This window comes from Salvelinus fontinalis, chromosome 19 (assembly GCF_029448725.1).
Source record: "Salvelinus fontinalis isolate EN_2023a chromosome 19, ASM2944872v1, whole genome shotgun sequence".
Lineage (NCBI taxonomy): Eukaryota > Metazoa > Chordata > Actinopteri > Salmoniformes > Salmonidae > Salvelinus > Salvelinus fontinalis.
The window spans coordinates 42388094-42413831 of record NC_074683.1 but is presented as its reverse complement, the minus strand read 5'-3'; the positions used below and the strand labels follow the sequence as shown (position 1 = coordinate 42413831).

The window sequence follows — 25738 nt, the reverse complement described above, 5'->3', positions numbered from 1 at the left end:
CAATACCGAGCATACTACCTTATTGAAATAAAAAGCCAATAATGAAAACAGGCGTTAAAACAATATACATTTTTCAACTCATAATGCCAAGGTAGAATTTTGTGTTTTAAAGGTGATGTACCTTGAGAGACGTGGACACCTCAGCAGGTGGGTTCACGTGGATTTTATGGAGCAAGGGTTTCAGGAAGTCCTTATCCTAAACAGGAAGAGGAAGTGAGACACCAGCAAGGATGACAGGAAGTGGTCATACCAGCGGGGGGGAAGTCAGCATGGCCTAGTATAATGGCCGTGAGTTGGTCGGTTGAGGACATATTGGGGTAGTGATTGGGGATATTTAGGAAATATGGTACAGGACATTTTATCAAAGGCTGATGCAGGGCGAGTGATCTAGAGGGAGTGTGATAGAGGTTTATGACCCACAGTGAGTTTCTGGATCTTTCCGGCCAGAGAGGAGTGCAGCCCCACATGTTGAAAGAGAGAGGGCCTGAACCGCACACGCAGACTCGACTTTTGCCGCTCACAGTGCTTCTGTAGGGAGAAAGGGTCGATGGAGAGAGTCAAGAGAGTTGATGAAGATACCACACACACACAAACAACCAAACAGGGCGTGTACGTACTGCGTCTTTCTCCGGGTTACACACTTTGACCCAGAGGATGTGGTCCAGTAACCAATCAATGGGCTTCTCCTTATAGAACATGAAGATAAACTCTACGATCAGATTGAGATCTGGAGCCTGGAACATCTTACCTGAGAGAAGGAGAGAGGTAGATGGGGAGAGAGAGGGGTATGGGGAATGGAGATCGAGGGAAAGGAAGGTGAAAAAGAGGGGAAGGAGGGACAGAGAGCAGGACAACCAGTGGGCTGGCTATTCAAACCTTGCTCTGTTTTTTTTGCACTCCAAAAAGTCTCCTGATGTTTGTTGACTTTCTTTAATTTTAGCTGACAGTCAGTGTTCGTTAAGGGTCAAGGATTCCTCGTTAAGCCCCAGTGACCGTTCGTTAAGGACCATTAATTGCTGACTAATAGCTTGTTAGAGGGTTGCTAAATGCCCAGAGTTTGTGTGTGTGCGTGCGTGTTACCGATAAAGCCGAGCTGGGAGAACTCGAGGATCATCCAGTCCTCGGAGGAGAGCTGCAAGGCAAAGTTCTTCATGGTGGCAAAGTAGTTGGGCTTGGCCACAATGTCATCCTCCAACTGGAGGGAGAGGGGGGGGACTGGTGAGCAGGGGTTTGGCCATCACATCTAGTCATCTACTAATCACACAACCAGCTGACAAACATGGACTATCACACAAGTCTCTCACTAAGCTACTTTCTATAGGCACTGTATGATGTCTACGGCCTACAATAGACTGAACTACACTGTCAATGACAGCATTCAGTACCTCTGCCCACTCCTCCCGAGTGGAGAACACAGGATGGAAGATGAAAACAACCAAAACAGAAGGACAGAAAGAACGACAGAAGGGGTTAAGAGAGGATGAGATCCAATGTGTTAATTCATTATACACAGTGTACAAAACATTAGGAACACCTTTCCATGACAGATTGACCAGGTGAATACTACAATCCCTTATTGATGTCACTTGTTAAATCCACTTCAATCAGTGTAGATGAAGGGGAGGAGACCGGTTAAAGAACGATTTTTAAGCCTTGAGACAATTGAGACATGGATTGTCTGTGTGCCATTCCGAGGGTGAATGGGCAAGACAAAATATTTAAGTGCCTTTCAAATGGGGTATGGTAGTAGGTGCCAGGCGCACCAGTTCGAGTATATCAAGAACTGCAACGCTGCTGGCTTTTTCACACTCAACAGTTTCCTGTGTGTAAAAAGAGGAGGAAGGGAAGCGCTACTAAGGTACACTATAGTATATTTTGGTAGATAGAAGGTGCTCTTTGGTAAAAGGTGTAAATTGGTCATCAAAAAGAAAGGAGGACCAAGGCACTCTTCATAAATTAATTAAAATGCCTTTATTAGTATGGCATGTTCAATAGAAACAAAGTTGTTTAAAAACCGACGCGTTTCGGCTGCATGGCCTTCGTCAGGGAGTACAGAAAAAAGAGAATACAATGTCCTCTTTTGAAAGTCTTTTCCAATTAGCCCTAATTAGAAGAGGGAGTGGTTACCAAATTGGACACACCTAGTAAGCAATAATATACACATGAAAAGGTAAAATACTGTAGCTATGTTATCATGAGCATACAACTCCAAGCTAGAAGCATCAGAACACCCAGAGAGGCAGTTCCAACCCTACCCATGACTAGGAGAAGTGTCCAAAACAAGAAAGCAATATATTCCACAGATCACAGCAAAACATGAACAACAGTATTACCTCAAGCATTTTATTAACTGCAAAACCACTCATGTCATCTATAGACTGGAATGTCCACAGTGCAAGGTGTTCTACATTGGACGGACAAAGAGACGCCTTCAAGATCGCTTGACGGAACACAAGTACGCCATACGGGTAGGCAATGAAGACTACCCCATGGCAAGGCACTACAAGTCCTTACACCATGGTAACCCTGCCTCCCTACAAGCTATGGGTATTGATCATGTTCCGGCCTCTATTAGAAAAGGGGACCGTCTTAAACAGTTAAACCAAAGGGAAAGTTTTTGGATTTACAAACTACAGGCCACTAAGTACCCTGGTTTAAATGAAGATATGGATTTCTCACCCTTCCTGTAGGGTCGTTATGGGTCCATTTGCTGTCATCTAGTGGACATTTTGCTCAATTGCCCTCTAGCTATGTTTGGACTGTTGTTCATGTTTTGCTGTGATCTGTGGAATATATTGCTTTCTTGTTTTGGACACTTCTCCTAGTCATGGGTAGGGTTGGAACTGCCTCTCTGGGTGTTCTGATGCTTCTAGCTTGGAGTTGTATGCTCATGATAACATAGCTACAGTATTTTACCTTTTCATGTGTATATTATTGCTTACTAGGTGTGTCCAATTTGGTAACCACTCCCTCTTCTAATTAGGGCTAATTGGAAAAGACTTTCAAAAGAGGACATTGTATTCTCTTTTTTCTGTACTCCCTGACGAAGGCCATGCAGCCGAAACGCGTCGGTTTTTAAACAACTTTGTTTCTATTGAACATGCCATACTAATAAAGGCATTTTAATTAATTTATGAAGAGTGCCTTGGTCCTCCTTTCTTTTTGAGTTTCCTGTGTGTATCAAGAATGGTCCACCACCCAAAGGACATCCAGCCAACTTGACACAACTGTGGGAAGCATTGGAGTCAACATGGGCCAGCATCCCTGTGGAACGCTTTTGACACCTTGTAGAGTCCATGCCCCAACGAATTGAGGGTGTTCTGAGGGCAAAATATTAGGAAGATGTTGTTCATGTTTTGTACACTCAGTGTATGTATGTTTGTCATCAATGGGAGAGAGGAAGGGAGCAGCAGGTGGTATGATAGAAGATGTACAACAACCTGTACAGTATGTCTGATCTTTTTATTCACTAAGAAGAGAAAAGGGCTACCCAACTCTCAGACACAGTATGTACGCCTTGTACCAACACAGACTAGCAAATGGCCTCGCGTAATGTAAAGAACACGTCCAAATTGGGCGCACCTTGTTTCAAACTGCCGGCTCACCAGTGTTTCCGTGGTAACAAACCCTATGATGCTGAAGTGTGTTGGTACAAGGTGTACTACAGCTCTGCCCCAGACTAATACCGCTCCTGCAGGGCACATTCCAACAGGTTGCCATGGGAACGCAGGTTTAGTAGGGGCAGAATGTGTGTCTGTTCCAAGGACGTACACACCTGGACATAGTAGACTCCTTTGCTCACAGCATACATCATGAGGAAGGAATAGTCCAGATTCTGCTTGGTCCGCCATCTACAACACAAACACACAATGATGAATCATTTCCTCATACCCAGTTACTAAATGACTGGTGGCTGGAGGGAGCAGATGTGCACATCACTGCCTGATGAACGGTGTTGGGACCAGCATAAGCGCATACAAACACACACACGTGGGCGAGCGCCCACCCACACACGCACACCCACCCACGCTAATGAGTTGCATTGCTCTTCATTCCATCTCAGCAGCAGGGATTCCAGTGAGCTTCTCATAAATATTCAATGAGCCCGCAAAAATATAATCAAGCGCTAACAAAGGGCAGCACACAACAAGCACACATCAGACCAATTTCAAACATTGTTTACCCTCCAAAACATCAGCTCTCCATCAACCCCCACACACGCGAGAGCGAGCCGCGCGGCAGAGAGAGCAACAATAGAGAGAGATGGAGACAGAGGTTTCCACAGCACAGTCAATGTAGGAGAGTGGGGGGAAGGGGGAGGCAGGGAGAAGGGAAGGAGATAGGGAGGGGTGCAGTCGACCTTGAGCTCACTTTGAGGGATGCCTGTGGAATACTGAGTACCTGGCCCACCCCTTACAGTTCATCCCCCTCCCCTCTTCGCCGTATTGTCAATGGTATTGCCCACCGGACGTGGCACATCAACGACAAATAACCAGAACAAATACATTTTGGGGTGTGAGCAGTGGAGATCGGCTGGAGAGGTACAGGCGTGACGGCGTGTGGCTGTAATTTGACCGCTTGTCACCAATTGAAGATGAACTTCCTTGGATTCTTTACAGAATCAAATGATAGTTTCACTTTGTGTGTTTTCTTACCTGACCCGCTCTCTGGAGTCTCCAAAAGTCTCCTTGAGTTCTTTGAGATCTGGGTAGTAGCTGGCAGGAGGAGAGATCAGCTCCAACAGACCTGAACTGAACTCTGTAGAAAACCTGGGATAGACACATGTTGTCATCCTACTTCTGTTCTCGCTAAACCGCCAGGGGGATTATCAGACAGGAAGCATCACAAAGACAGGAAGCTTAAGGATAGGAAGTGATGTCACTCACTCTTTCTCCAGTCCAGTAACCACGCTTTGGACGTATTCCGTGTCCATCTGCAAAGACAGAATACAATATTATTTGCATGTCACAGTGTGTCAGAGTATATATATATATATATATATATATAGACACACACATACAAACACACACACAGTTGAAGTCGGAAGTTTACATGCATTTAAACAAAGTTTATTACAATTCCTGACATTTAATCCTAGTAAACATTCCCTGTCTTAAGTCAGTTAGGATCACCACTTTATTTTAAGAATGTGAAATGTCAGAATAATTGTAGAGAGAATGATTTATTTCAGCTTTTATTTCTTTCATCACATTCCCAGTGGGTCAGAAGTTCACATACACTCAATTATTATTATTCCATCCTCATGATGCCATCTATTTTGTGAAGTGCACACCGTCCCTCCAGCAGGAAAGCACCTCCACAACATGACGCTGCCACCCCCGTGCTTCACGGTTGGGATGGTGTTCTTCGGCTTGCAAGGCTCCCCTTTTTTCCTCCAAACATAACAATGGTCATTATGGCCAAACCGTTCTATTTTTGTTTCATCAGACCAGAGGGCATTTCTCCAAAAAGTATGATCTTTGTCCCCATGTGCAGTTGCAAACCGTAGTCTGGCTTTTTTTAATGGCGGTTTTGGAGCAGTGGCTTCTTCCTTGCTGAGCAGCCTTTCAGGTTACGTCGATATAGGACTCGTTTTGCTGTGGATATTGATACTTTTGTACCCGTTTCCTCCAGCATCTTCACAAGGTCCTTTCCTTTCTCCCAAGGATGAACCAAACTTGTGGAGGTCTACAAATCAGGTCTTGGCTGATTTTTTTATTTTCCCATGATGTCAAGCAAAGAGGCACTGAAATACATCCACAGGTACACCTCCAATTGACTCAAATTATGTCAATTACCGGAACAGAAGCTTCTAAAGCCATGACATGATTTTCGGGAATTTTCCAAGCTGTATAAAGGCACAGTCAACTTAGTGTATGTAAACTTCTGATCCACGGGAATTATGATAGTGAATTATAAGTGAAATAATCAGTCTGTAAATAATTGTTGGTAAAATTACTTGTGTCATGCACTATATATAGTGAGTTGCGATTGTGAGAATGCATTTCCCCACACCTCTCCAACGAAGACGATGATGACACAGTCAAGTTTCTCCTCCGGTGAGAGCTTGTCGATGAGCGAGTGTAGAGTCTCGGCCAGGTACGACTTTACTTTCCGCTTTACGGTAGGAATACCCATCACCATGGAGACTAGGCGGAGATGAGGCCCCGGGTAAGAACAGGGTCAGACCATAGAGGAAGAAACACAAAAACACAGGCAGAGAACAGGACGTGTTAAATGTGGTAACTCCTAAGTCGCATTGTATTACAAGAAAATAAACATTTTCAGTTTATGGAGGGCAAAAATTCAACTAAGGAAAGAGACAGAGAGCAAGGGAGATGGGCGAGACAGCAGATTGTTATTCTCCTGGCTATCAGTCCTATTGTATGTGTCCTAAATGGGGAATAGAGACAGTTCTGTACGTTAGACGGGGAGATTCACTGAAAACCCCACTGGAAAGGAAGACTGTACTACAGACATATCACTCCATTTGTACCACACAGACAATAGGCCCAGGGATGCCTTCGCTGGGAAACAGGGGTGTGTGTGTGTGGTACTCGATAGCACTCCGCTCTTCATTCTCACTGAGGACCACGAAATGTACTCTCTCGCTCCCACCCTCTCTTATTGTAGACTGGAGAGCGTGGGATGTTCGCCTTCCAAATATTCAAATTGTGGGGCAGACAAAAAGGAAAACATTCACATGTATTCTTTCTCCCCAAAACGATATCCATTTGCACCAGGAGTGAGAATGAGAACAGGGAGTACCCCAAACAGTGACTGTAGCACTATGGTACAGAGCCTCACATGCCTACAGTGTGTGGGTGTTTCATCTCTATTATGGGGCTAATATGGAGAGCATCTCTAGGGCAAACACGGAAAAATAAGGGGGAACGGTCGGGGAAGACAATACACAGAGAGACTGAGATGAAAGAGTGGTGAACTGATCCGTGCAGCGTGGCGAATCAATCCTCGTTTCGCTTTGTGTCGCTCCACACAGCAGAGAACAGCACAGACACACTGGACCAGGAAAGTAGGTTGTGGATGAAAGGAGAGAGAGTGGGAGGGAAAGGAAAAGAGACCAAGAAAAGAGTGCGAGGCAGAGAGAGAAAAGGAAAGAAAGAGAGAAGATGGTGAGAGAGAACAAGTGCAAAGGGAAGCTAAAGGGTCAATGAGGGAGGGGGGAAACAAACCATCCCTCCAGTTCTTTCTTTACTTCTCATGCCATCACTCAACACCCCCCCCCCCACCCCCCCACCCCACACCCCCCCCAATCATCTCTCAGAACAGAACTCTGATCACCACATCCATCTGGGCCTCAGCTCCTCTGACAGAGAAGTAAATGGTGATTGGTGAGCTGACGTCTGCACAGAGACAGAATGGGGGGGGGGTCCAGTGTGTCCATGGGTGTATAAGTAAGGCCTGGTAGAGATACAGAGGAGTGATGCGTTTAGAACCTAGACAAGGGGGGTCATCAACTAGATTCAGCTGTGGGACAATTTTCTTCTTAAGCGGATGGTCAGGGGGCCTGAACATTTCATTTCCGGAGCTAAGAAAACTTGGGGGACAAAATAAAACCACCTGCGGGCCGCTACATGGCAGTCACTCATTCCCACACAATTATACAAAACGATAGAAAATGTACCAAAATAAAACCTGAACACATATGAATAGATGTTCCCTATGAGTCATGCCTAAAAGACAGGCTGGAGAGAGTCACTCCTACTCACATTCTCAGATCTTTGTCATTTATTTTCTATCTCCATCTCACTCTCTGCATTCTGATGTCCCAATTTGCACTGCTATAAATAACCTTAATGTCCCACACCCTCAAAAAGAGAGAAATTGTGGAAGAAAACAGAAAGCGAATGAGGGAGGATATAAAATTAAAAAGGCTTACTGAGGGGGAGATTGAGAGAGGAGGGCAGGTCTTGACCCTAAACCAAGTTACTGTTCACTCGTTAGATACTAACTGAATTGTTAGATACTACTGCACTGTCAGAGCTAGGAACACAAGCATTTCACTACACCCGCAACAACATCTGATAAATACGTGCATGTGACCACTAAAATTTGATTTGTCAGGAGAGCAGCAGCAGAGCAACAAGTTTCCATGCAGTATGACCCCCCCTTACACACCCACCCGCACCACGCCAGAACACAGACATTTAAACAACTCTTAGCCTAAACTAAATCCGCAAATAAAAGCAACAAAAGAGCAGGCATCACAGTGGAGTAGGATCTCAACAGACAGCCTATGAGAGGATCAGAGCCTCTACCTCAGAGACAAACCAGACAACGAGCCTTCATAAAGACCTGTCTGCATCCACAGACGACACACAGGTTACACACACACCAAAAAACTGTTGTTTTCGTCTTTCTTTGTCTCCGAGTCCGTCACTGGGCTTTGATGAGACAAAGGACATACAAAAGACAGTGTTAGCTAGTGTCCTCCACCCTTTAGAACATGTCTGTCCTCCCTAAAGCCTGTCTAGTCACTGGAAAGTCCAATTAGTCATGTTAATACTCAACTCACCGGCTCTTGACCCTGCTCATCCTCCTAACCCTGTCTATGAACACACACTACCGTTCAAAAGTTTGGGGTCACTTAGAAATGTCCTTGTTTTGAAAGAAGAGCAACAAAAAAAATCCATTAAAATATCAAATTGATCAGAAATACAGTGTAGACATTGTTAATGTTGTAAATGACTATTGTAGCTGGAAACAGCTGATTTTTTATGGAATATCTATATAGGCGTACAGAGGCTCATTATCAGCAACCATCACTCCTGTGTTCCAATGGCACGTTGTGTTAGCTAATCTAAGTTTATCCTTTTAAATGGCTAATTGATCATTAGAAAACCCTTTTGCAATTATGTTACCACAGCTGAAAACTGTTGTTCTCATTAAAGAAGCAATAAAACTGGCCTTCTTTAGATTAGTTGAGTATCTGGAGCATCAGCATTTGCGGGTTTGATTACAGGCTCAAAATAGACAAACAAATAACTTTCTTCTGAAACTCGTCAGTCTATTCTTGTTATGAGAAATAAAGGCTATTCTCCATGCGAGAAATTGCCAAGAAACTGAAGATCTCGTACAACGCTGTGTACTACTCCCTTCACAGAACAGCGCAAACTGGCTCTAACCAGAATAGAAAGAGGAGTGGGAGGCCCCGGTACATTAGTAAATTCGTGTGTCTAGTTTGAGAAACAGACGCCTCACAAGTCCTCAACTGGCAGCGATAGTCCTACTAAGCGCAAACCAGATGGGATGGCTTATCATTTGTTTTTAAACAGGACAATGACACAACACACCTAGGAGGGTGATGGAGTGCTGCATCAGATGACCTGGCCTCCACAATCACACCGACCTCAACCCAATTGAGATGGCTTGGTATGAGTTGGAACGCAAAGTGAAGGAAAAGCAGCCAACAAGTGCTCAGCATATGTGGGAACTCCTTCAAGACTGTTGGAAAAGCATTCCAGTTGACTACCTCATGAAGCTGGTTGAGAGAATGCAAAGCTGTCATCAAGGCAAAGGGTGGCTACTTTGAAAAATGTAAAATATATTTTTGATTTGTTTAACACTTTTTTGGTTACTTCATGATTCCATGTGTTGTTTCATAGTTTTGATGTCTTCACTATTATTCAACAATGTAGAAAAATAGTAAAAATAAAGAAAACTCTTGAATGAGTAGGTGTGTCCAAACTTTTGACTGGTACTGTATGTGAGCGAGCAAATGTGTGTGCGTGCGTACGCCTGTATGTGTGTCTCACCTCCAGTGCGGCCCATGCCCACCTGGACAGCGGGGTGCAGGCTGCCCTCATTGTTGAGCAGGTGAGGCATGTGGTGGTAGATGTTCGGCACCTGAAGGGGCTTCCTACTGGCCAGCTCCTTCAGCAACTTCTGTGTCTCATCTTTATAAAAATACAAGAAGGAATCAGAGTTGGTAGAATAGTTAAGAATCATAAAGTTACACCTGGTAGAACGGTTGGTGGTGGGGGGCGGTTAGAGTTTTATGTTCATTTTACTTATAGTTCAGCATTACTAAAGGGCTGGGTAGGATAGAGATGGACCACAGCCAGAAGGCAGCAGTCAGAGTGAGGGGACAGACGCTATTAGATAAGAGGAGAACTAAATGATCCAGTCTACTCAACCTGAGTTCCCAATTAAGAAAGGGGGGGAGTCAGCTTGCATGTTTATTGATGTGGGAGTATATTGTGATCAGTGACCTGAAACTAGTGAATGTAGATCCATCCTGTGTATATTGTGTGCTTGTATTTCTATCTTTGTGGGAATCGGAAATCCCCCAAGTCCCCACAAGGATACTAAAACAAGGAGAATTCTCCCTTGTGGGGACATCTCCCACATCCCCACGAGGACAAAGGCTATTTTAAGCTTAGGGGTTAGGTTTAGGGTTAAGGTTAGGGAAAATAGGATTTCTAATGGAAATCAATTTTAGATCCCTACAAGGATAGTAACATATATTGGGTGTGTGTATGTCTACCTGAGAAGTTGATGAGAGCGTCCTTGCTGCCGTTGGTCTCAGCGATGGCCCGTCTGAACTGCTCCAGGATGTTGTTGAGCTCTGAAGAGCGCTGCAGGGTCCGGTGCTCGGCCACACGGAGGCGCTCTTTCAAGGCATGGAACTCCCTCTGGTACGCTACCAACTTCTCTTTAGGGACAGAGAGAGGGGGAGATAGAGGGGGGAAGGATTAGATCTTCTGCTCTTTATTCCAACATTAAATCTCACTGTGTCCCAGTGTAGGCTAATAGTCATGCAACAACTTCTAATACAAAAATAGAGCATTAAGTGTTGTAAGAATCTTTACAAACTGCGGGGGCAGTATACGTCCACCTTAGTGCTGTGGTAGTAGACAGTGGTGTCATATCTAGGAAATACTGAGTGTTATGAGTAACCCTGTTCCTGGTACTGTTATCTGGACTGGTGAGAGGGAGGAATGAGAAGATTGAGGGGAGGTTGTGGTCAGAAAGGATGAGATTGAGAGGGGTAATTTTACTGGAATTAACCTCTGCTGTTAGAGGTTAGTGATGCAGTACTCATGCCTTGGTTTTACTGAGAAACCATCCTGTTACAGTGTCTTTGTTTGCGTGCATACACAAAAGTGTGCATTTATATACAGTTTGTTATTAAGGCACACGACAGTTCACATGTTCGAGAAAGTCTTTCTTACACAAAACTAAATTTAGATTTTTTTTAAATGCTTACGTTCAAAACGTCTCTCCTGTGAAGTCGTGACATACGCCTAGTTTCCTGAATTGGGTCACACATATGTATGTGTGCGTAAGTGCAAAAGAGCAAGTCTGCACCTCAACCTTCCTAAACCCTAGGCAACACGCGAGGAGGATTAGCTCCACTAAGACAATGTTCTTACAGAATTCATTCAAGATGCTAGATCACACACGGCAATGTGGAAACGTCTCAATGTACAATAGTTATTTGTGTGTGCCTACGCAAGTGTGTTTGTGTTTTATCTTCTACCTCATTCTCCTTTTCACTCTTCCTAGAGCTTCATCCATCTCTTTATCCCCCTCTACCGAAGGTTGTTAAAACAGAAAAAAACTTGATGTTAAGCATAAAGTAATATGTGGTTAGCTTGCCCCTAGTGGCTGGTATTAAAGACATCCCCCGACATCTTGGGGACCAGGACAAACATTGAATACTGAAGTCTATCTGCTTTGATCTTGCTGCAACAGGGGATACAAGGCAGAACGAGAGATTATGGTGCTGAAGCACAAAATCGAGGGCGTATGATAGGCAGCCTAGTCTTTGCAAGTCTGATCTGCAATGGATTTTTGTTATGTTTATACCAGTCACAAACAGTGTGGTAGTCTTTTCAACATTTTATTGACTAAAGTTGTGTGCATTAAGGAAATAGACGCCTGGCTCAAATAGAAGCCTGTCTCTAATAAGCGGCAGTTGTGTTTATAGCTGGTTGTGTTCAGTGATTGAAGCATATAAACGCCTGGGCTATTAGTGAAAGTTATACGGTACACAATTAGTCTAGATTCATGACATTGCTGTTTGATGTGTGTGCCTAGTCTCACACCCAAACTCTACCTCCCTCTCGTCCTCCCTCCTTCCCCTCCCTGGCTTGCCCGGTTGTCCCCCTTTAACCCCAGAGAGGAAGCATGCGCAGGGGGCCACCCAGGATCAACAGGAAGTGGAGTCACTAAGAAGGAAATGCCGGTTCTGAGACGGAGCACACAATGAGAGAACACACCACCCTAACACACAGGATCAAGTCACTCAGTCTCCTGGAGTTATTCAGTCTCTGATAGGATCAATAACACACTCCCAACACCTCTTTGTTGGCAGTGAAGGGAGAGAAAAAAAAGAAAAGAAAAACAGGCTTTGTGATGTGCAGTCAAAATCACTACCACACATAGGCTACTAGCAACATGAACCACACACTCCCAAAATGCCGTTGATGACTTTGCGCACCTACTTCCTACTGTGACACTGACCTCGTGTGTGTGTGTGTGACCTCCATACCCCTCACTGATTTATGCTGCTGACGGTGTGTTCATGAGTGCTGATGAGGTACTTGTGCAGTTTTAGTGTGTGTGAGACAGTATTTATGTGGGTGGCTGAGTTAACTTGACACTGAATTGTTCTCACTGTCCCTCTCTCAAAGTGTCCTTCATCTTGAGAACCAGGCATCTCACCAAAGTTCTCATCAGGTCAATTGATTTTCTCAAACCATTTTACAACCCCTCTCCAAATATCTCATCTTAGCCTTCACAGCAACACCCTGTATACGGACAGAAGTTCCCATATAACACGTTAAGACTGGCACAATAGCAAACAATCAAGACATCCATTAGTGCTTTGTTTGCTGGCTTAAACCCATTATAGAGTAAACATGGAGAAAGTGTGAAGGGGAAAGCAGGTGACGTGCCACGTGTCTGAGTGACTCCCAGTTGAGGTGCACCTACAACCTCCTTGCCATGCCACAATGCCTTGCGGCTGTGATCTTTCTGCCTGGAGCACAGCAACACTTTTCTAAGCTATTTTCTCAAAGTAGGTCAGCCATTCCAACAGAGGGAGAGACAAATCTAGAGAGAATGCTGAACACAGAACAGAGAAGAGCAGTCAAATCATAGTCTCAAAGCCACTTATCCCCAGGTTAATATAATGGAATGTCTCCATCTCATCTGATGTGGAGGTGAACGCTAAATCAACTGACCGACGGCACAACAAGTCAATCCCTCTGAAGTTAAAACACACAGCATGAGCAGGTTGCCGTTGCAAAACATGCACAGAAGACACACGTCACACACACTGCAGTAGTTGTGGTTATTGATCTCTGATCATGTTCCCCTCAGGGTAGAGGTGTGTCGATCCAGTGCGGGCTGATCTTGTGACGCTATAAGTGATAGAGCCCATACACGCTGCCACAGAGAGCCCATACACGCTGCCACAGAGATAGAGCCCATACACGCTGCCACAGAGAGCCCATACACGCTGCCACAGAGAGCCCATACGCGCTGCCACAGAGATAGAGCCCATACGCGCTGCCACAGAGATAGAGCCCATACGCGCTGCCACAGAGATAGAGCCCATACGCGCTGCCACAGAGATAGAGCCCATACGCGCTGCCACAGAGATAGAGCCCATACGCGCTGCCACAGAGATAGAGCCCATACGCGCTGCCACAGAGATAGAGCCCATACGCGCTGCCACAGAGATAGAGCCCATACGCGCTGCCACAGAGATAGAGCCCATACGCGCTGCCACAGAGAGAGAGCCCATACGCGCTGCCACAGAGAGAGAGCCCATACGCGCTGCCACAGAGAGAGACCCCATACGCGCTGCCACAGAGAGAGAGCCCATACGCGCTGCCACAGAGATAGAGCCCATACGCGCTGCCACAGAGATAGAGCCCATACGCGCTGCCACAGAGATAGAGCCCATACGCGCCGCCACAGAGATAGAGCCCATACGCGCCGCCACAGAGATAGAGCCCATACGCGCCGCCACAGAGAGAGAGCCCATACACGCCGCCACAGAGATAGAGCCCATACACGCCGCCACAGAGATAGAGCCCATACACGCCGCCACAGAGAGAGAGCCCATACACGCCGCCACAGAGATAGAGCCCATACACGCCGCCACAGAGATAGAGCCCATACACGCCGCCACAGAGAGAGAGCCCATACACGCCGCCACAGAGAGAGAGCCCATACACGCCGCCACAGAGAGAGAGCCCATACACGCCGCCACAGAGAGAGAGCCCATACACGCCGCCACAGAGAGAGAGCCCATACACGCCGCCACAGAGAGAGAGCCCATACACGCCGCCACAGAGAGAGAGCCCATACACGCCGCCACAGAGAGAGAGCCCATACACGCCGCCACAGAGAGAGAGCCCATACACGCCGCCACAGAGAGAGAGCCCATACACGCCGCCACAGAGAGAGAGCCCATACACGCCGCCACAGAGAGAGAGCCCATACACGCCGCCACAGAGAGAGAGCCCATACACGCCGCCACAGAGAGAGAGCCCATACACGCCGCCACAGAGAGAGAGCCCATACACGCCGCCACAGAGAGAGAGCCCATACACGCCGCCACAGAGAGAGCCCATACACGCCGCCACAGAGAGAGAGCCCATACACGCCGCCACAGAGAGAGAGCCCATACACGCCGCCACAGAGAGAGAGCCCATACACGCCGCCACAGAGAGAGAGCCCATACACGCCGCCACAGAGAGAGAGCCCATACACGCCGCCACAGAGAGAGAGCCCATACACGCCGCCACAGAGAGAGAGCCCATACACGCCGCCACAGAGAGAGAGCCCATACACGCCGCCACAGAGAGAGAGCCCATACACGCCGCCACAGAGAGAGAGCCCATACACGCCGCCACAGAGAGAGAGCCCATACACGCCGCCACAGAGAGAGAGCCCATACACGCCGCCACAGAGAGAGAGCCCATACACGCCGCCACAGAGAGAGAGCCCATACACGCCGCCACAGAGAGAGAGCCCATACACGCCGCCACAGAGAGAGAGCCCATACACGCCGCCACAGAGAGAGAGCCCACACACGCCGCCACAGAGAGAGAGCCCACACACGCCGCCACAGAGAGAGAGCCCACACACGCCGCCACAGAGAGAGAGCCCATACACGCCGCCACAGAGAGAGCCCATACACGCCGCCACAGAGAGAGAGCCCATACACGCCGCCACAGAGAGAGAGCCCATACACGTTGCCAGAGAGAGAGCCCATACACGCTGCCACAGAGAGAGCCCATACACGCTGCCACAGAGAGAGAGCCCATACACGCTGCCACAGAGAGAGAGAGCCCATACACGCTGCCACAGAGAGCCCATACACGCTGCCACAGAGAGCCCATACACGCTGCCACAGAGAGCCCATACACGCTGCCACAGAGAGCCCATACACGCTGCCACAGAGAGCCCATACACGCTGCCACAGAGAGCCCATACACGCTGCCACAGAGAGCCCATACACGCTGCCACAGAGAGCCCATACACGCTGCCACAGAGAGCCCATACACGCTGCCACAGAGAGCCCATACACGCTGCCACAGAGAGCCCATACACGCTGCCACAGAGAGCCCATACACGCTGCCACAGAGAGCCCATACACGCTGCCACAGAGATAGAGCCCATACACGCTGCCACAGAGATAGAGCCCATACACGCTGCCACAGAGAGAGAGCCCATAAACGTTGCCACAGAGATAGAGCCCATACACGTTGCCACAGAGAACACCCCCCCCCCCTCCCCGTTTGAGCAGACACATGCACATTTGTGGCCTGCTGGAGGCCATTTTGCAGGGCTCTGGCAGTGCTACTCCTTGAACAAAGACGGAGGTAGCGGTCCTGCTGCTGGGTTGTTGCCCTCCTACGGCCTCCTCCACGTCTCCTGATGTACTGGCCTGTCTCCTGGTAGCGCCTCCATGCTCTGGACACTACGCTGACAGACACAGCAAACCTTTTTGCCACAGTTCGCATTGATGGGCCATCTTGGATGAGCTGCACTACCTGAGCCACTTGTGTGGGTTGTAGACTCCGTCTCATGCTACCACTAGAGTGATAGCACCGCCAGCATTCAAAAGTGACCAAAACATCAGCCAGGAAGCATAGGAACTGAGAAGTGGTCACCACCTGCAGAATCACTCCTTTATTGAGGGTGTCTCGCTAATTGCCTATAATTTCCCCCTTTTGTCTATTCCATTTGCACAACAGCATGTGCAATTTATTGTCAATCAGTGTTGCTTCCTAAGTGGACAGTTTGATTTCACAGAAGTGTGATTGACTTGGAGTAACATTGTGATGTTTAAGTGTTCCCTTTATTTTTTTGAGCAGTGTATATTTTTTTTAATAAAAAGAAAGTTGGCCGATTAAATCGGTATTGGCTTTTTTGGTCCTCCAATAATCGGTATTGGTATCGGCGTTTAAAAACCATAAAATCGGTCGACCTCTAACCTCTACTGTTTCAGCCTCCAAGAACAAGACTCCTGACAGAGCTTAAACCACAGCCCTAAATCTTTCTCTCACCTAGGACTGGGCGGTATACCGTATTTTACAATCTACCAGTATTGATGCACGGACCGATTTGGGTTTCTACTTTACCTTTAATGGTATTTTAATGTTAGATTTATTAAATGTGATATGCCGTGTGTAACGCCCATTTTTATTATTCACTCTGCTACGTTAGTCATCACTCTCTCGATGCCGCTTTCCACAGACCTAGCCCCGTCCTGTCACTCAAGGACTGCATGTTGTTGCTTGAGGAGGAGACACTTGTGTTCAGTCTACATAGTCAATGTCAAGCAATAATGTTGATGACAACAATGCTGTTTCCACTTCGCTTCTTAATATAAATCCACTAGCTTCTATAAATACACTAGTTTGTTTCTTACATCTGCAAACAGCTATTTTGTATTTTCTTAGCAAGTTTTAGCTAAATCATGTTAGCTAATAAATGTACTGAGTCAGAGCAAACGTATCTAGCTAATATAGCCTGAAACCAGTGCTGGCGTAGGCCTAAATCAGCATGTTTGTGCTACGGTATCTTCTAAATCAAAAGAGGAATAGGCGAAGCATGAATATGTTGGTTACTTTAAGATAAAGTTCATGTAGCTAAAGATTATAGGGCCCCCTAGGAAACACACCCTTACTTTGCTTCCTAACCTGTCACAATAACTTCTCCCTGGCATTTTGATTCATTGTCATGTCAAACACTTAAGTGCCCACTATATATTTATATTCTAAGTGAAGAATTAACGTTCTATTTCCATGACAACAACAGTTCACCCAAGGGTGTGTTTGTATATTCACTCTGGAATGCCAGAGTGCGTAAATTCAAAGCATTTTGCTCTCGGAGCGTTCAGAGCACACACTGGACGCTCTGGCCGAGGAGTAGGGTTGATCCGAGTGTTCTGACCTAACAAGGGCAGCCAAGCACCCAAATTAACTGGCTAAAGTTGGCTAGCTACTTCCAGACAAATGAGAGAACAACTCACGGACCATTTTACTTACCACGTACTCCAACTGCTTACCACCTCCCTCTGGTTTTCACCTTAAATATGAACTGTTATCAAGAGCATTGGTGACTAACTGTGATGTTATAATTTAATGATGTTTTTTTACCGACACCGGTCATATCCAACCAGGTTGTGCATTTGTAAATTCATTAGTTATTGTGCGCTCTGGTACACTCAGACAAGAGTGCTCTGAAAATCGGAGTAGATAGCCAGAGTGAATTTATGTGGCAGTGTGGAAATTCACAAATGAGTGCAGAAAATTTTGGGGTTGAATTGAACAGTTTAAAACATTCACGCACTACTAAAAAACAAATTCAGAACTTTTATTATTCAAAAACATAAAATAGTCAACAAAAATACTGTGACATGATATTTTGCCCATATCGTGAGCCCTACTCTCACATGCCCATCTTTCTCAGTAGTCGTTTTGAAAACATCGAGCAACAGTCAAATGGTTACGCTTCTCAGAATCTCTCCCCCTCCTCCATGCACACAGTGGGAAGAGGAAGTGAGTGGCTCGCTCACAAAGCAGCCAACAGTGAAATGAAGACAGGCAGATCATTTTATAGCAGGAATCAGCATAATGCATAGGCTATTACTGTTGACCGAATAATGGTTTTCGAACAAAGACATCTGCAGAAACGTTATTTAACAATTTTTCGGTATATTGTCCCAGCTCTACTTCGCACTCACTCCATCTCTCCCTCTAATCCGCCCCATGTGACATGGTTGGCATGTGCCAGTAATGCCCTCGTGTCACCATGCCAAAATCCTTTGCCCTTTCAAGGCTGGCGCACACACAAACACACTCAGTATCCCTCCATCAGTCCCTGCTCCTTCTACACTTCTCACCCTGCTCTGTCCCCATCTTACATCTCCCTTCATCCACAAACAAATGCTACACCAGCCAATGGACTTGTGCACTATAAAATAAACCTCACCCAGGCATGACCATGAGTGACAGAGGAAATTACTACATCACTATGAGGCAAGGTAGTTCCATATTGCTGATTGTGTAAGATCAGAGACAGGCTAAATAAGACACAGAAAGAGAGCAGTAGGAAACATGTAGACAGTTCAGTCAGGCAGCAGCATTAAAAGGAAAGTGGTGGTGTGTGTGTCTAATGTGCCCATGTGGTCAGCACAGTAGTCAATAGGGAACAAGAAAAACCCTAAAACTGTGACAATTGTCCCGTTAGTGGGGAATGCAGAGGCGAATGGGAAAGGGAGGGATGAATGAAGAGCAGACAACCTGGGAAGAGGAAGATCATGAGAAAATGGAGCGTTAGTTAGGCTGAGGGACTGTGGACACTTGTTCTTGTTCATCCAGAGTTGAGACCAGTGTGTATACAAATTTTAAAACACATTTGGGGTTGAAAAACTCAGTCTAAACTTAAAACGACTTAAACCAGATATAAAGTACAGTGCCTTCAGAAAGTATTCACACCCCTTGACTTTCTCTACATTTTGTTGTGTTACATCCATAATTTCAAAATAGATTGAATAGAAAGTGTGTCACTGGTCTACACACACAACCCCATGTCAAAATGGAATTATATTTTTTGAAATTAATAAAAAGCTGAAATGTCTTCAGTCAATAAGTATTCAACCCCTTATGGCAAGCCTAAATAAGTTCAGGAGTAAAAACTTGCTTAACAAGTCAAATAAGTTGCATGGACTGTGTGCAATAATAATGTTGAACTTGATTTGAACCTTTTCATGCACGAGTTCCAAAAATATCTCTAACCGTCACTCCTGTGTGAGTTCTCATGCGCGTGATGTCAGAATGCTCTCACTGTTCCAAAATATGATTGTTATGCAACAGGATAGTTACCTGCTGTGCTGCCCTCAAACCAAGGCACACTGCCTGCTAATTATCTATAGGCCGTTTTAACTTCTCAATTTCAAAATATTTTCTAACAGTTTGAATTGAGGTGTGTTCCACCTTCTCGTTAATTCACATAAGTTGCCCATTTCACCGTTGGACAATTTACGTTTGAGGCTTTACTGGAGATGGAAAACTTCTCTTCAATGAGAGCCCAAGCACTTCCCTAGTGTTTTCCCAGATCAAGTATGAAGACATTGCGCATCTCTAGGCAGAACAGGCCTTGAACAAACGTTTTCCCCCAGCACATTTTCTGGCTGACGCCCGCATTGCCTTCAGGGTTGTTTTCCTTACAAATTGGACTTTGAACACATGTGCATTCCTATCAAAGTAAGTGGCTTATTTTCTGTATATCGTGTTGTCGTTTCTGCTGTAGCACACACGTATGGATCATAATGCATTTACTGTTTTATTCACCTTTTCAAGTACTGGTGACAAAACATGCATTCCGATTCTTGCATAGATTGCAGTGGACACAGGACACGTGTAAAACACTTTTTTGAATGTTGTAATGATTATGATGAGCTAATGCTAAGCTATTTACCGGCTATGTGTGGCACCATGTTTGTTGACATCATACAATGCATTCTGGTTGTCACGTAAGCGTCTGTCAGACCAAAGATGTTATAACAAGGGATAGTTCACTCGACTGACTTATGGTGCTTTCAAGACAACTGAAAAATCATGACGTCAATGATCCTCAGGTTGGTAAGTCGACAAGCAAACATTAAAGCAGGAAGCACCAGTGACTCGGTCAATAAAGAACTGGTCAGATTACACGATGCTAAACTACAGGAATGTTTTTCTAGCTGAGACTGGAATATGTTCCGGGATTCTTCCAATGGCATTGAGGAGTACACCACATCAGTCACTGGCTTCGTCCCCACAGTGACTGTACGTACATACCCCAACGAGCTAAATTACTTCTATGCCCGCGTCGAGACAAGCAACACTGAAGCATTTATGAAAGCATCAGCTGTTCCTGACAACCCTGTTCACTCATGACTGCACGGCCAGGCACGACTCCAACACCATCGTTAAGTTTGCCGATGACAACAGTGGTAGGCCTGATCACCGACAACGATGAGACAGCCTATAGAGAGGTCGTCAGCAACCTGGCCGTGTGGTGCCAGGATAACAACCTCTCCCTCAACGTGATCAAGACAAAAGAGATGATTGTTGACTACAGGAAAAGGAGGTCCGAGCACGCCCCCATTCTCATCGACGGGGCTGTAGTGGAGCAGGTTGAAAGCTTCAAGTTCCTTGGTGTCCACATCAACAACTAACTATCATGGTCCAATACACACCAAGTCAGTCGTGAAGAGGGCACAACAAAGCCTATTCCCACTCAGGAGACTGAAAAGATTTGGCATGGGTCCTCAAAGATTTCTACAGCTGCACCATCGAGAGCATCCTGACTGGTTGCATCACTGCCTGGTATGGCAACTGCTCAGCCTCCGACCGCAAGGCACTAGAGGGTAGTGCGCATGGCCCAGTACATCACCGGGGCCAAGCTTCCTGCCATACTGGACCTCTATACCAGGCGGTGTCAGAGGAAGGCCCTAAAGATTATCAAAGACTCCAGCAACCCTAGTCAGAGACTGTGCTCTCAGCTACCGCACGGCAAGCACTAACGGAGCGCCAAGTCTAGGTCCAAAAAGCTTCTTAACTTCTACCCCCAAGCCATGAGACTCCTGAACAGCTAATCAAATGGCTACCCAGACTATTTGCATTGTTCCTCCTCCCTATTTTACACTGCTGCTACTCTGTTAATTATCTATGCATAGTCACTTTAATAACTCTACCTACATATACATATTACCTCAATTAACCTGTGCCACTGCACATTGACTCTGTAGCAGTATCCCCTGTATATAGCCTCACTACTGTTATTTTACTGCTGCTCTTTAATTATTTAAACACTTCTTTTTGTTAAAACTGCATTGTTGGTTAAGGGCTTGTATGTATGTAAGCATTTCACTGTAAGGTCGACACCTGTTGTATTCGGCTCACGAGAAATAAAATTTGATTCTAGACTTCTTTGTAAAGTGAGTCAAGTAAAAAGCTTTTGTTTTATCATAAAGAGGCAGTGTTGTATTTTGAGACAGGCGTGAATAAGCTAAGGAGCCAATAGGCAGATGGTAGTATCATTTGTCTGATTCTCTGTAATGGTATGAGAATAATAAAGCATTTTATTTTGAAGTGGTTTCTTGCATCAAACACCACAACAGTACTCAGTCACCTTGTGTGACGGACCAGTGAATAAACAGGTTCATGTCAAGCCCTGCGTGTCTGTTTCAAAAGTCTCATGAAATGTAGGCCTCCTTTGAACACCACACATTGGCTGTTACTGTAGGCTGAACGATAGAACAGCTATTTCCATGTTAAAATGTTATTGGATGGATTTTCTCCATTGTTTTTGGTGGTAGGCCACTCTGGTAGGCATACATTATGATCAAATAGCTACAGTAGCCTACTTGGCCACTGTTAAAACCATCTTAAAGCGGGTACAGCCTCAGTGTCGACAGTAAACATGCTGGAAGTTGCACATCACTTTCACAAATGGTCAAGTGTGCGCTCAGCAGACTTGAAATCTGCTCAGTGCCAGTAAAAATTAGAGGGAACAGTGCTAATGAGTTTAGGATAAAATAAATGGAATTGAGCTAAGGACAGGCAAAATCCTAGAGGAAAACCTGGACAATAACCTAAAACACAAACCAGATGTACACTGGAGTTGCTTACCAAGACTACATTGAATGTTCGAGTTGTCTAGTTACAGTTTTGACTGAAACGACTTGAAAATCTATGGCAAGACTTGAAAATGGGTGCCTGGCAATGATCAAAAACCAACTTGATAGAGCTGAAATTTTCAAAAGAATAATGTGCAAATGTTGTACAATCCAGGCGTGCAAAACTCTGACTTAGCCAGAAAGAGTTACAGCTGTAATCGCTGCCAAAGGTGATTTTAACATGTATTGACTCAGGGGTGTGAATGATTACATAAATGAGATACTTTTGAAAGCACTGTAGGTGAGCGCTGATGCCACCCCCTGACTATTCCAACTACAGAGGGCAATTCACACATATCTTGCTAGGGGCAATGCTCACCTGGCTAGTGTCATGTGTTCCCTGGTCAGCCAATCACAGGCTCTACCTGGTGGGGTATACACAGCCCCCAATTCCTGCTTTAGTTTTTCGTAGGAAGTAGGTTAAAAAGGTTTGGCTAGCTAGTGGATCCAGCTAAAAGTAATCTAGAGATTTGCTACAATGTCTAAGAGACATTCTGAAATTACATTCTTAAATTGTCGCAGTAGCTGCCGGCTGCACCGAGCCTCCTAAAACTATGGAAGCCCATCTCCACCACTAAAAACAGATCACACTTTAGTTGTTTTTGTGTGGTGATTTCAGAGGTGGCACCACATGTCCCAGAGTGGTGGTGGTGGTTCGGGGGGGAGAGAGAGAAATTGTTCCTGGGGCATAGAGTTTTTCTTTATCTGGTAGTAGGCTAACCTAACTCCAGACCGTAGTTGTAGCCTATGAAATAGTAATAAATCCCCCCCAAAAATGTTATGTTTCATATGGGCTATGATGGGAACAGATAATTATTTCTAATCAGGTCATATGGTAAAGAAAATAAAAAATTTACCTCTAGGCAAGGGGGTGGTATTTTCACATCCGGATGAAAAGTCTGCCCAAAGTAAACTGCCTGCTACTCAGGCCCAGAAGCTAGGATATGGATATTATTAGTAGATGTGGATAGAAAACACTCTGAAGTTTCTAAAACTGTTTGAATGATGTCTGTGAGTATAACAGAACTTATTTGGCAGGCAAAGCCCCAAGAACAAACCATCCAGAATTTTTTGTTTGAGGTCACTCTTTTTAAATGGGTTTTCTATGTGGATCTAGCTTTCTAAGGCACTTGCTTGCAGTTCCTTTCGCTTCCACTGGATGTCAGTCTTTAGAAATTGGTTAATGTTTATCCTTTGAGAAATGAAGAAGTAGGGTTGTTCAGAATGAGGGTCGAGTCTAGTGTACTGTTGTGGTTGGGGCGCGCGACCTGAAAGCTCGCTCAACTTTGTTTTAAAACTGCTATTTAACGCAGTTTATACCGTCTTAAATGTTATCGATTATTTACGTAAAAAAATACCTAAAGCTGTATTAGGAAAGTTGTTTGAAATGTTTGGACAAAGATTACAGGTAACTTATTAGATATTTTGTATGTTGCACGAGTTGGAACCGGTGTTTTTCTGCATCAAACGCGCCAAATAAATGGACATTTTGGAGATATAACGACGGAATTAATCGAACAAAAGAACCATTTGTGATGTTTATGGGACATATTGGAGTGCCAACAGAAGAAACTCTTCAAAAGGCATACGTTATTTCTGAGATTTGTGTCGCGGGATGAAATATGATTGTCTGTGTTTGTTTGATGGGGTGCTGTCCTCGGATAATTGCATGGTTTGCTTTCACCGTAAAGCCTTTGAAATCTGACACCGTGGCTGGATTAACAAGTTAAGATTTATTTTGACATATTGCATGTGTATTTTCAAGAATGTTAAATATTTACAATTTTGTAGTTTGAATTTGGCGCCCTGCACTTTCACTGGATGTGGGACGGTAGCGTCCCATCTAGCCTAGAGAGGTTAATCTACACACAATACCCCATTATGAAAAAGCAAAAACTGTGGTTTTTATACATTTTTGCAAATATATTAAAAATAAAAACAGACATACTTTATTTACAAAGGTATTCAGACTCCGAAATTGAGCTCAGGTGCATCTTGTTTCCATTGATCATCCTTGAGATGTTTCTACAACTTGATTGGAGTCCACCTGTGGTAAATTCAATTGATTGGACATGATTTGGAAAGGCACACACCTGTCTATATGAAGGTCTCAGTTGACAGTGCATGTCAGAGCAAAACAATGAGGTCGAAGGAATTGTCCGTAGAGCTCCAAAATCCGGATTGTGTCGCGGCACAGATCTGGGGAAGGGTACCAAAAAATGTCCAAGAACACAGTGGCCTCAATCATTCTTAAATGGAAAAAGCTTGGAACCACCAAGACTTCCTAGAGCTGGCCACCCGGCCAAACTGAGTAATAGGGGGAGAAGGGCCTTGGTCAGGGAGGTGACCAAGAACCTTAAGAACTAGTCGCGATGCTGCCATCTCCGTCGGCGCTGCTAAAACCCCCAACCATTGCTATAGTACCTTCCAGAATGCATAGAAGGTCCTCCATTCGGCAAATCGGACAACAAATCCATCTTGCTCCTCCCCTCCTATAGGCAGAAACTCAAACAGGAAGGTGGGGGAGGCCCTTATATGAGGACTAGTCAACGCTGGTCTGACCAATTGGAATCCATGCTTCAAGATTGTTTTGATCATACGGACTGGGATATGTTCAGAGCTTCAGAAAACAATATCGACAAATATCGATATGTTGAATGAGTTTCAGGAAGTGCATAGGAGATGTTGTACCCACTATGACTATTAAAACCTACCCCAAACAAAAACTGTGGATAAAAGGGAGCATTCCCGCAAAACTGAAAGTGCGAACCACCGCATTTAACCAGGGCTAGAAGACTGGGAATATGTAAGGTTACAAACAGTGTAGTTATTCCCTCCGCAAAGCAATCAAGCAGGCTAAACGTCGGTATATGGACAAAGTTGAGTCCCAGTTCAACGGCTCAGAAACTAGACGTATGTGGCAGTGTCTACAGACAATCACAGATTATAAAGGGAAAACCAGCCACATGGCGGACACCGACGTCTTAGATCCACAGACGATGCAATCGCCACCACACTGCCCTGTCCCATTTGGGTAGGAGGCATACCTATGTAAGAATGCTGTTCATTGACTATAGCTCAGCATTCAACACAATAGTACCTTTCAAGCTCATCATCAAGCTTGAGGCCCTGGGTTTGACCCCCGCCGTGTTCAACTGGGTCCTGGACTTCCTGACAGGTTGCCCCCATGTGGTGAAGGTAGGAAACAACACCTCCACTTCACTGATCCTCAACACTGGGGCCCCAAAGGGGTGCATGCTCAGCCCCCTCCTGTACTCCCTGTTCACCCATGACTGCGTGGCCAAGCACACCTCCAACTCAATCATCAAGTATGCAGACGACAACAGTAGTAGGCTTGATTAATAACAACGAGACAGCCTACGGGGAGGAGGTGAGGGCCCTGGGAGTGTGGTGCCAGGAAAATAACCTCACACTCAACGTCAACAAAACTAAAAAGGAGATGATCGTGGACTTCAGGAAACAGCAGAGGGAGTACCCCCCATCCACATCAATGGGACCGCT

The 25738-nt window shown here is 45.4% G+C and overlaps 1 protein-coding gene across 2 annotated transcripts in view; it reads right to left on the bottom strand.

Annotated features, from left to right (window-relative positions):
* LOC129816762 (alpha-1,3-mannosyl-glycoprotein 4-beta-N-acetylglucosaminyltransferase A-like) overlaps positions 1 to 25738 on the bottom strand; it is a 54093-nt gene that overhangs the window by 6930 nt on the left and 21425 nt on the right. For both annotated transcript variants that reach the window (XM_055871629.1, XM_055871628.1), the window contains 10 exons: positions 10508 to 10675; positions 9777 to 9917; positions 6016 to 6149; positions 4887 to 4933; positions 4656 to 4769; positions 3776 to 3851; positions 1081 to 1195; positions 618 to 748; positions 421 to 528; positions 122 to 196 (listed from right to left, as the gene is read on the bottom strand). In XM_055871629.1, the coding sequence (XP_055727604.1) occupies positions 122 to 196; positions 421 to 528; positions 618 to 748; positions 1081 to 1195; positions 3776 to 3851; positions 4656 to 4769; positions 4887 to 4933; positions 6016 to 6149; positions 9777 to 9917; positions 10508 to 10675 (1109 nt within the window). The remainder of the gene's footprint in view (positions 1 to 121; positions 197 to 420; positions 529 to 617; positions 749 to 1080; positions 1196 to 3775; positions 3852 to 4655; positions 4770 to 4886; positions 4934 to 6015; positions 6150 to 9776; positions 9918 to 10507; positions 10676 to 25738) is intronic.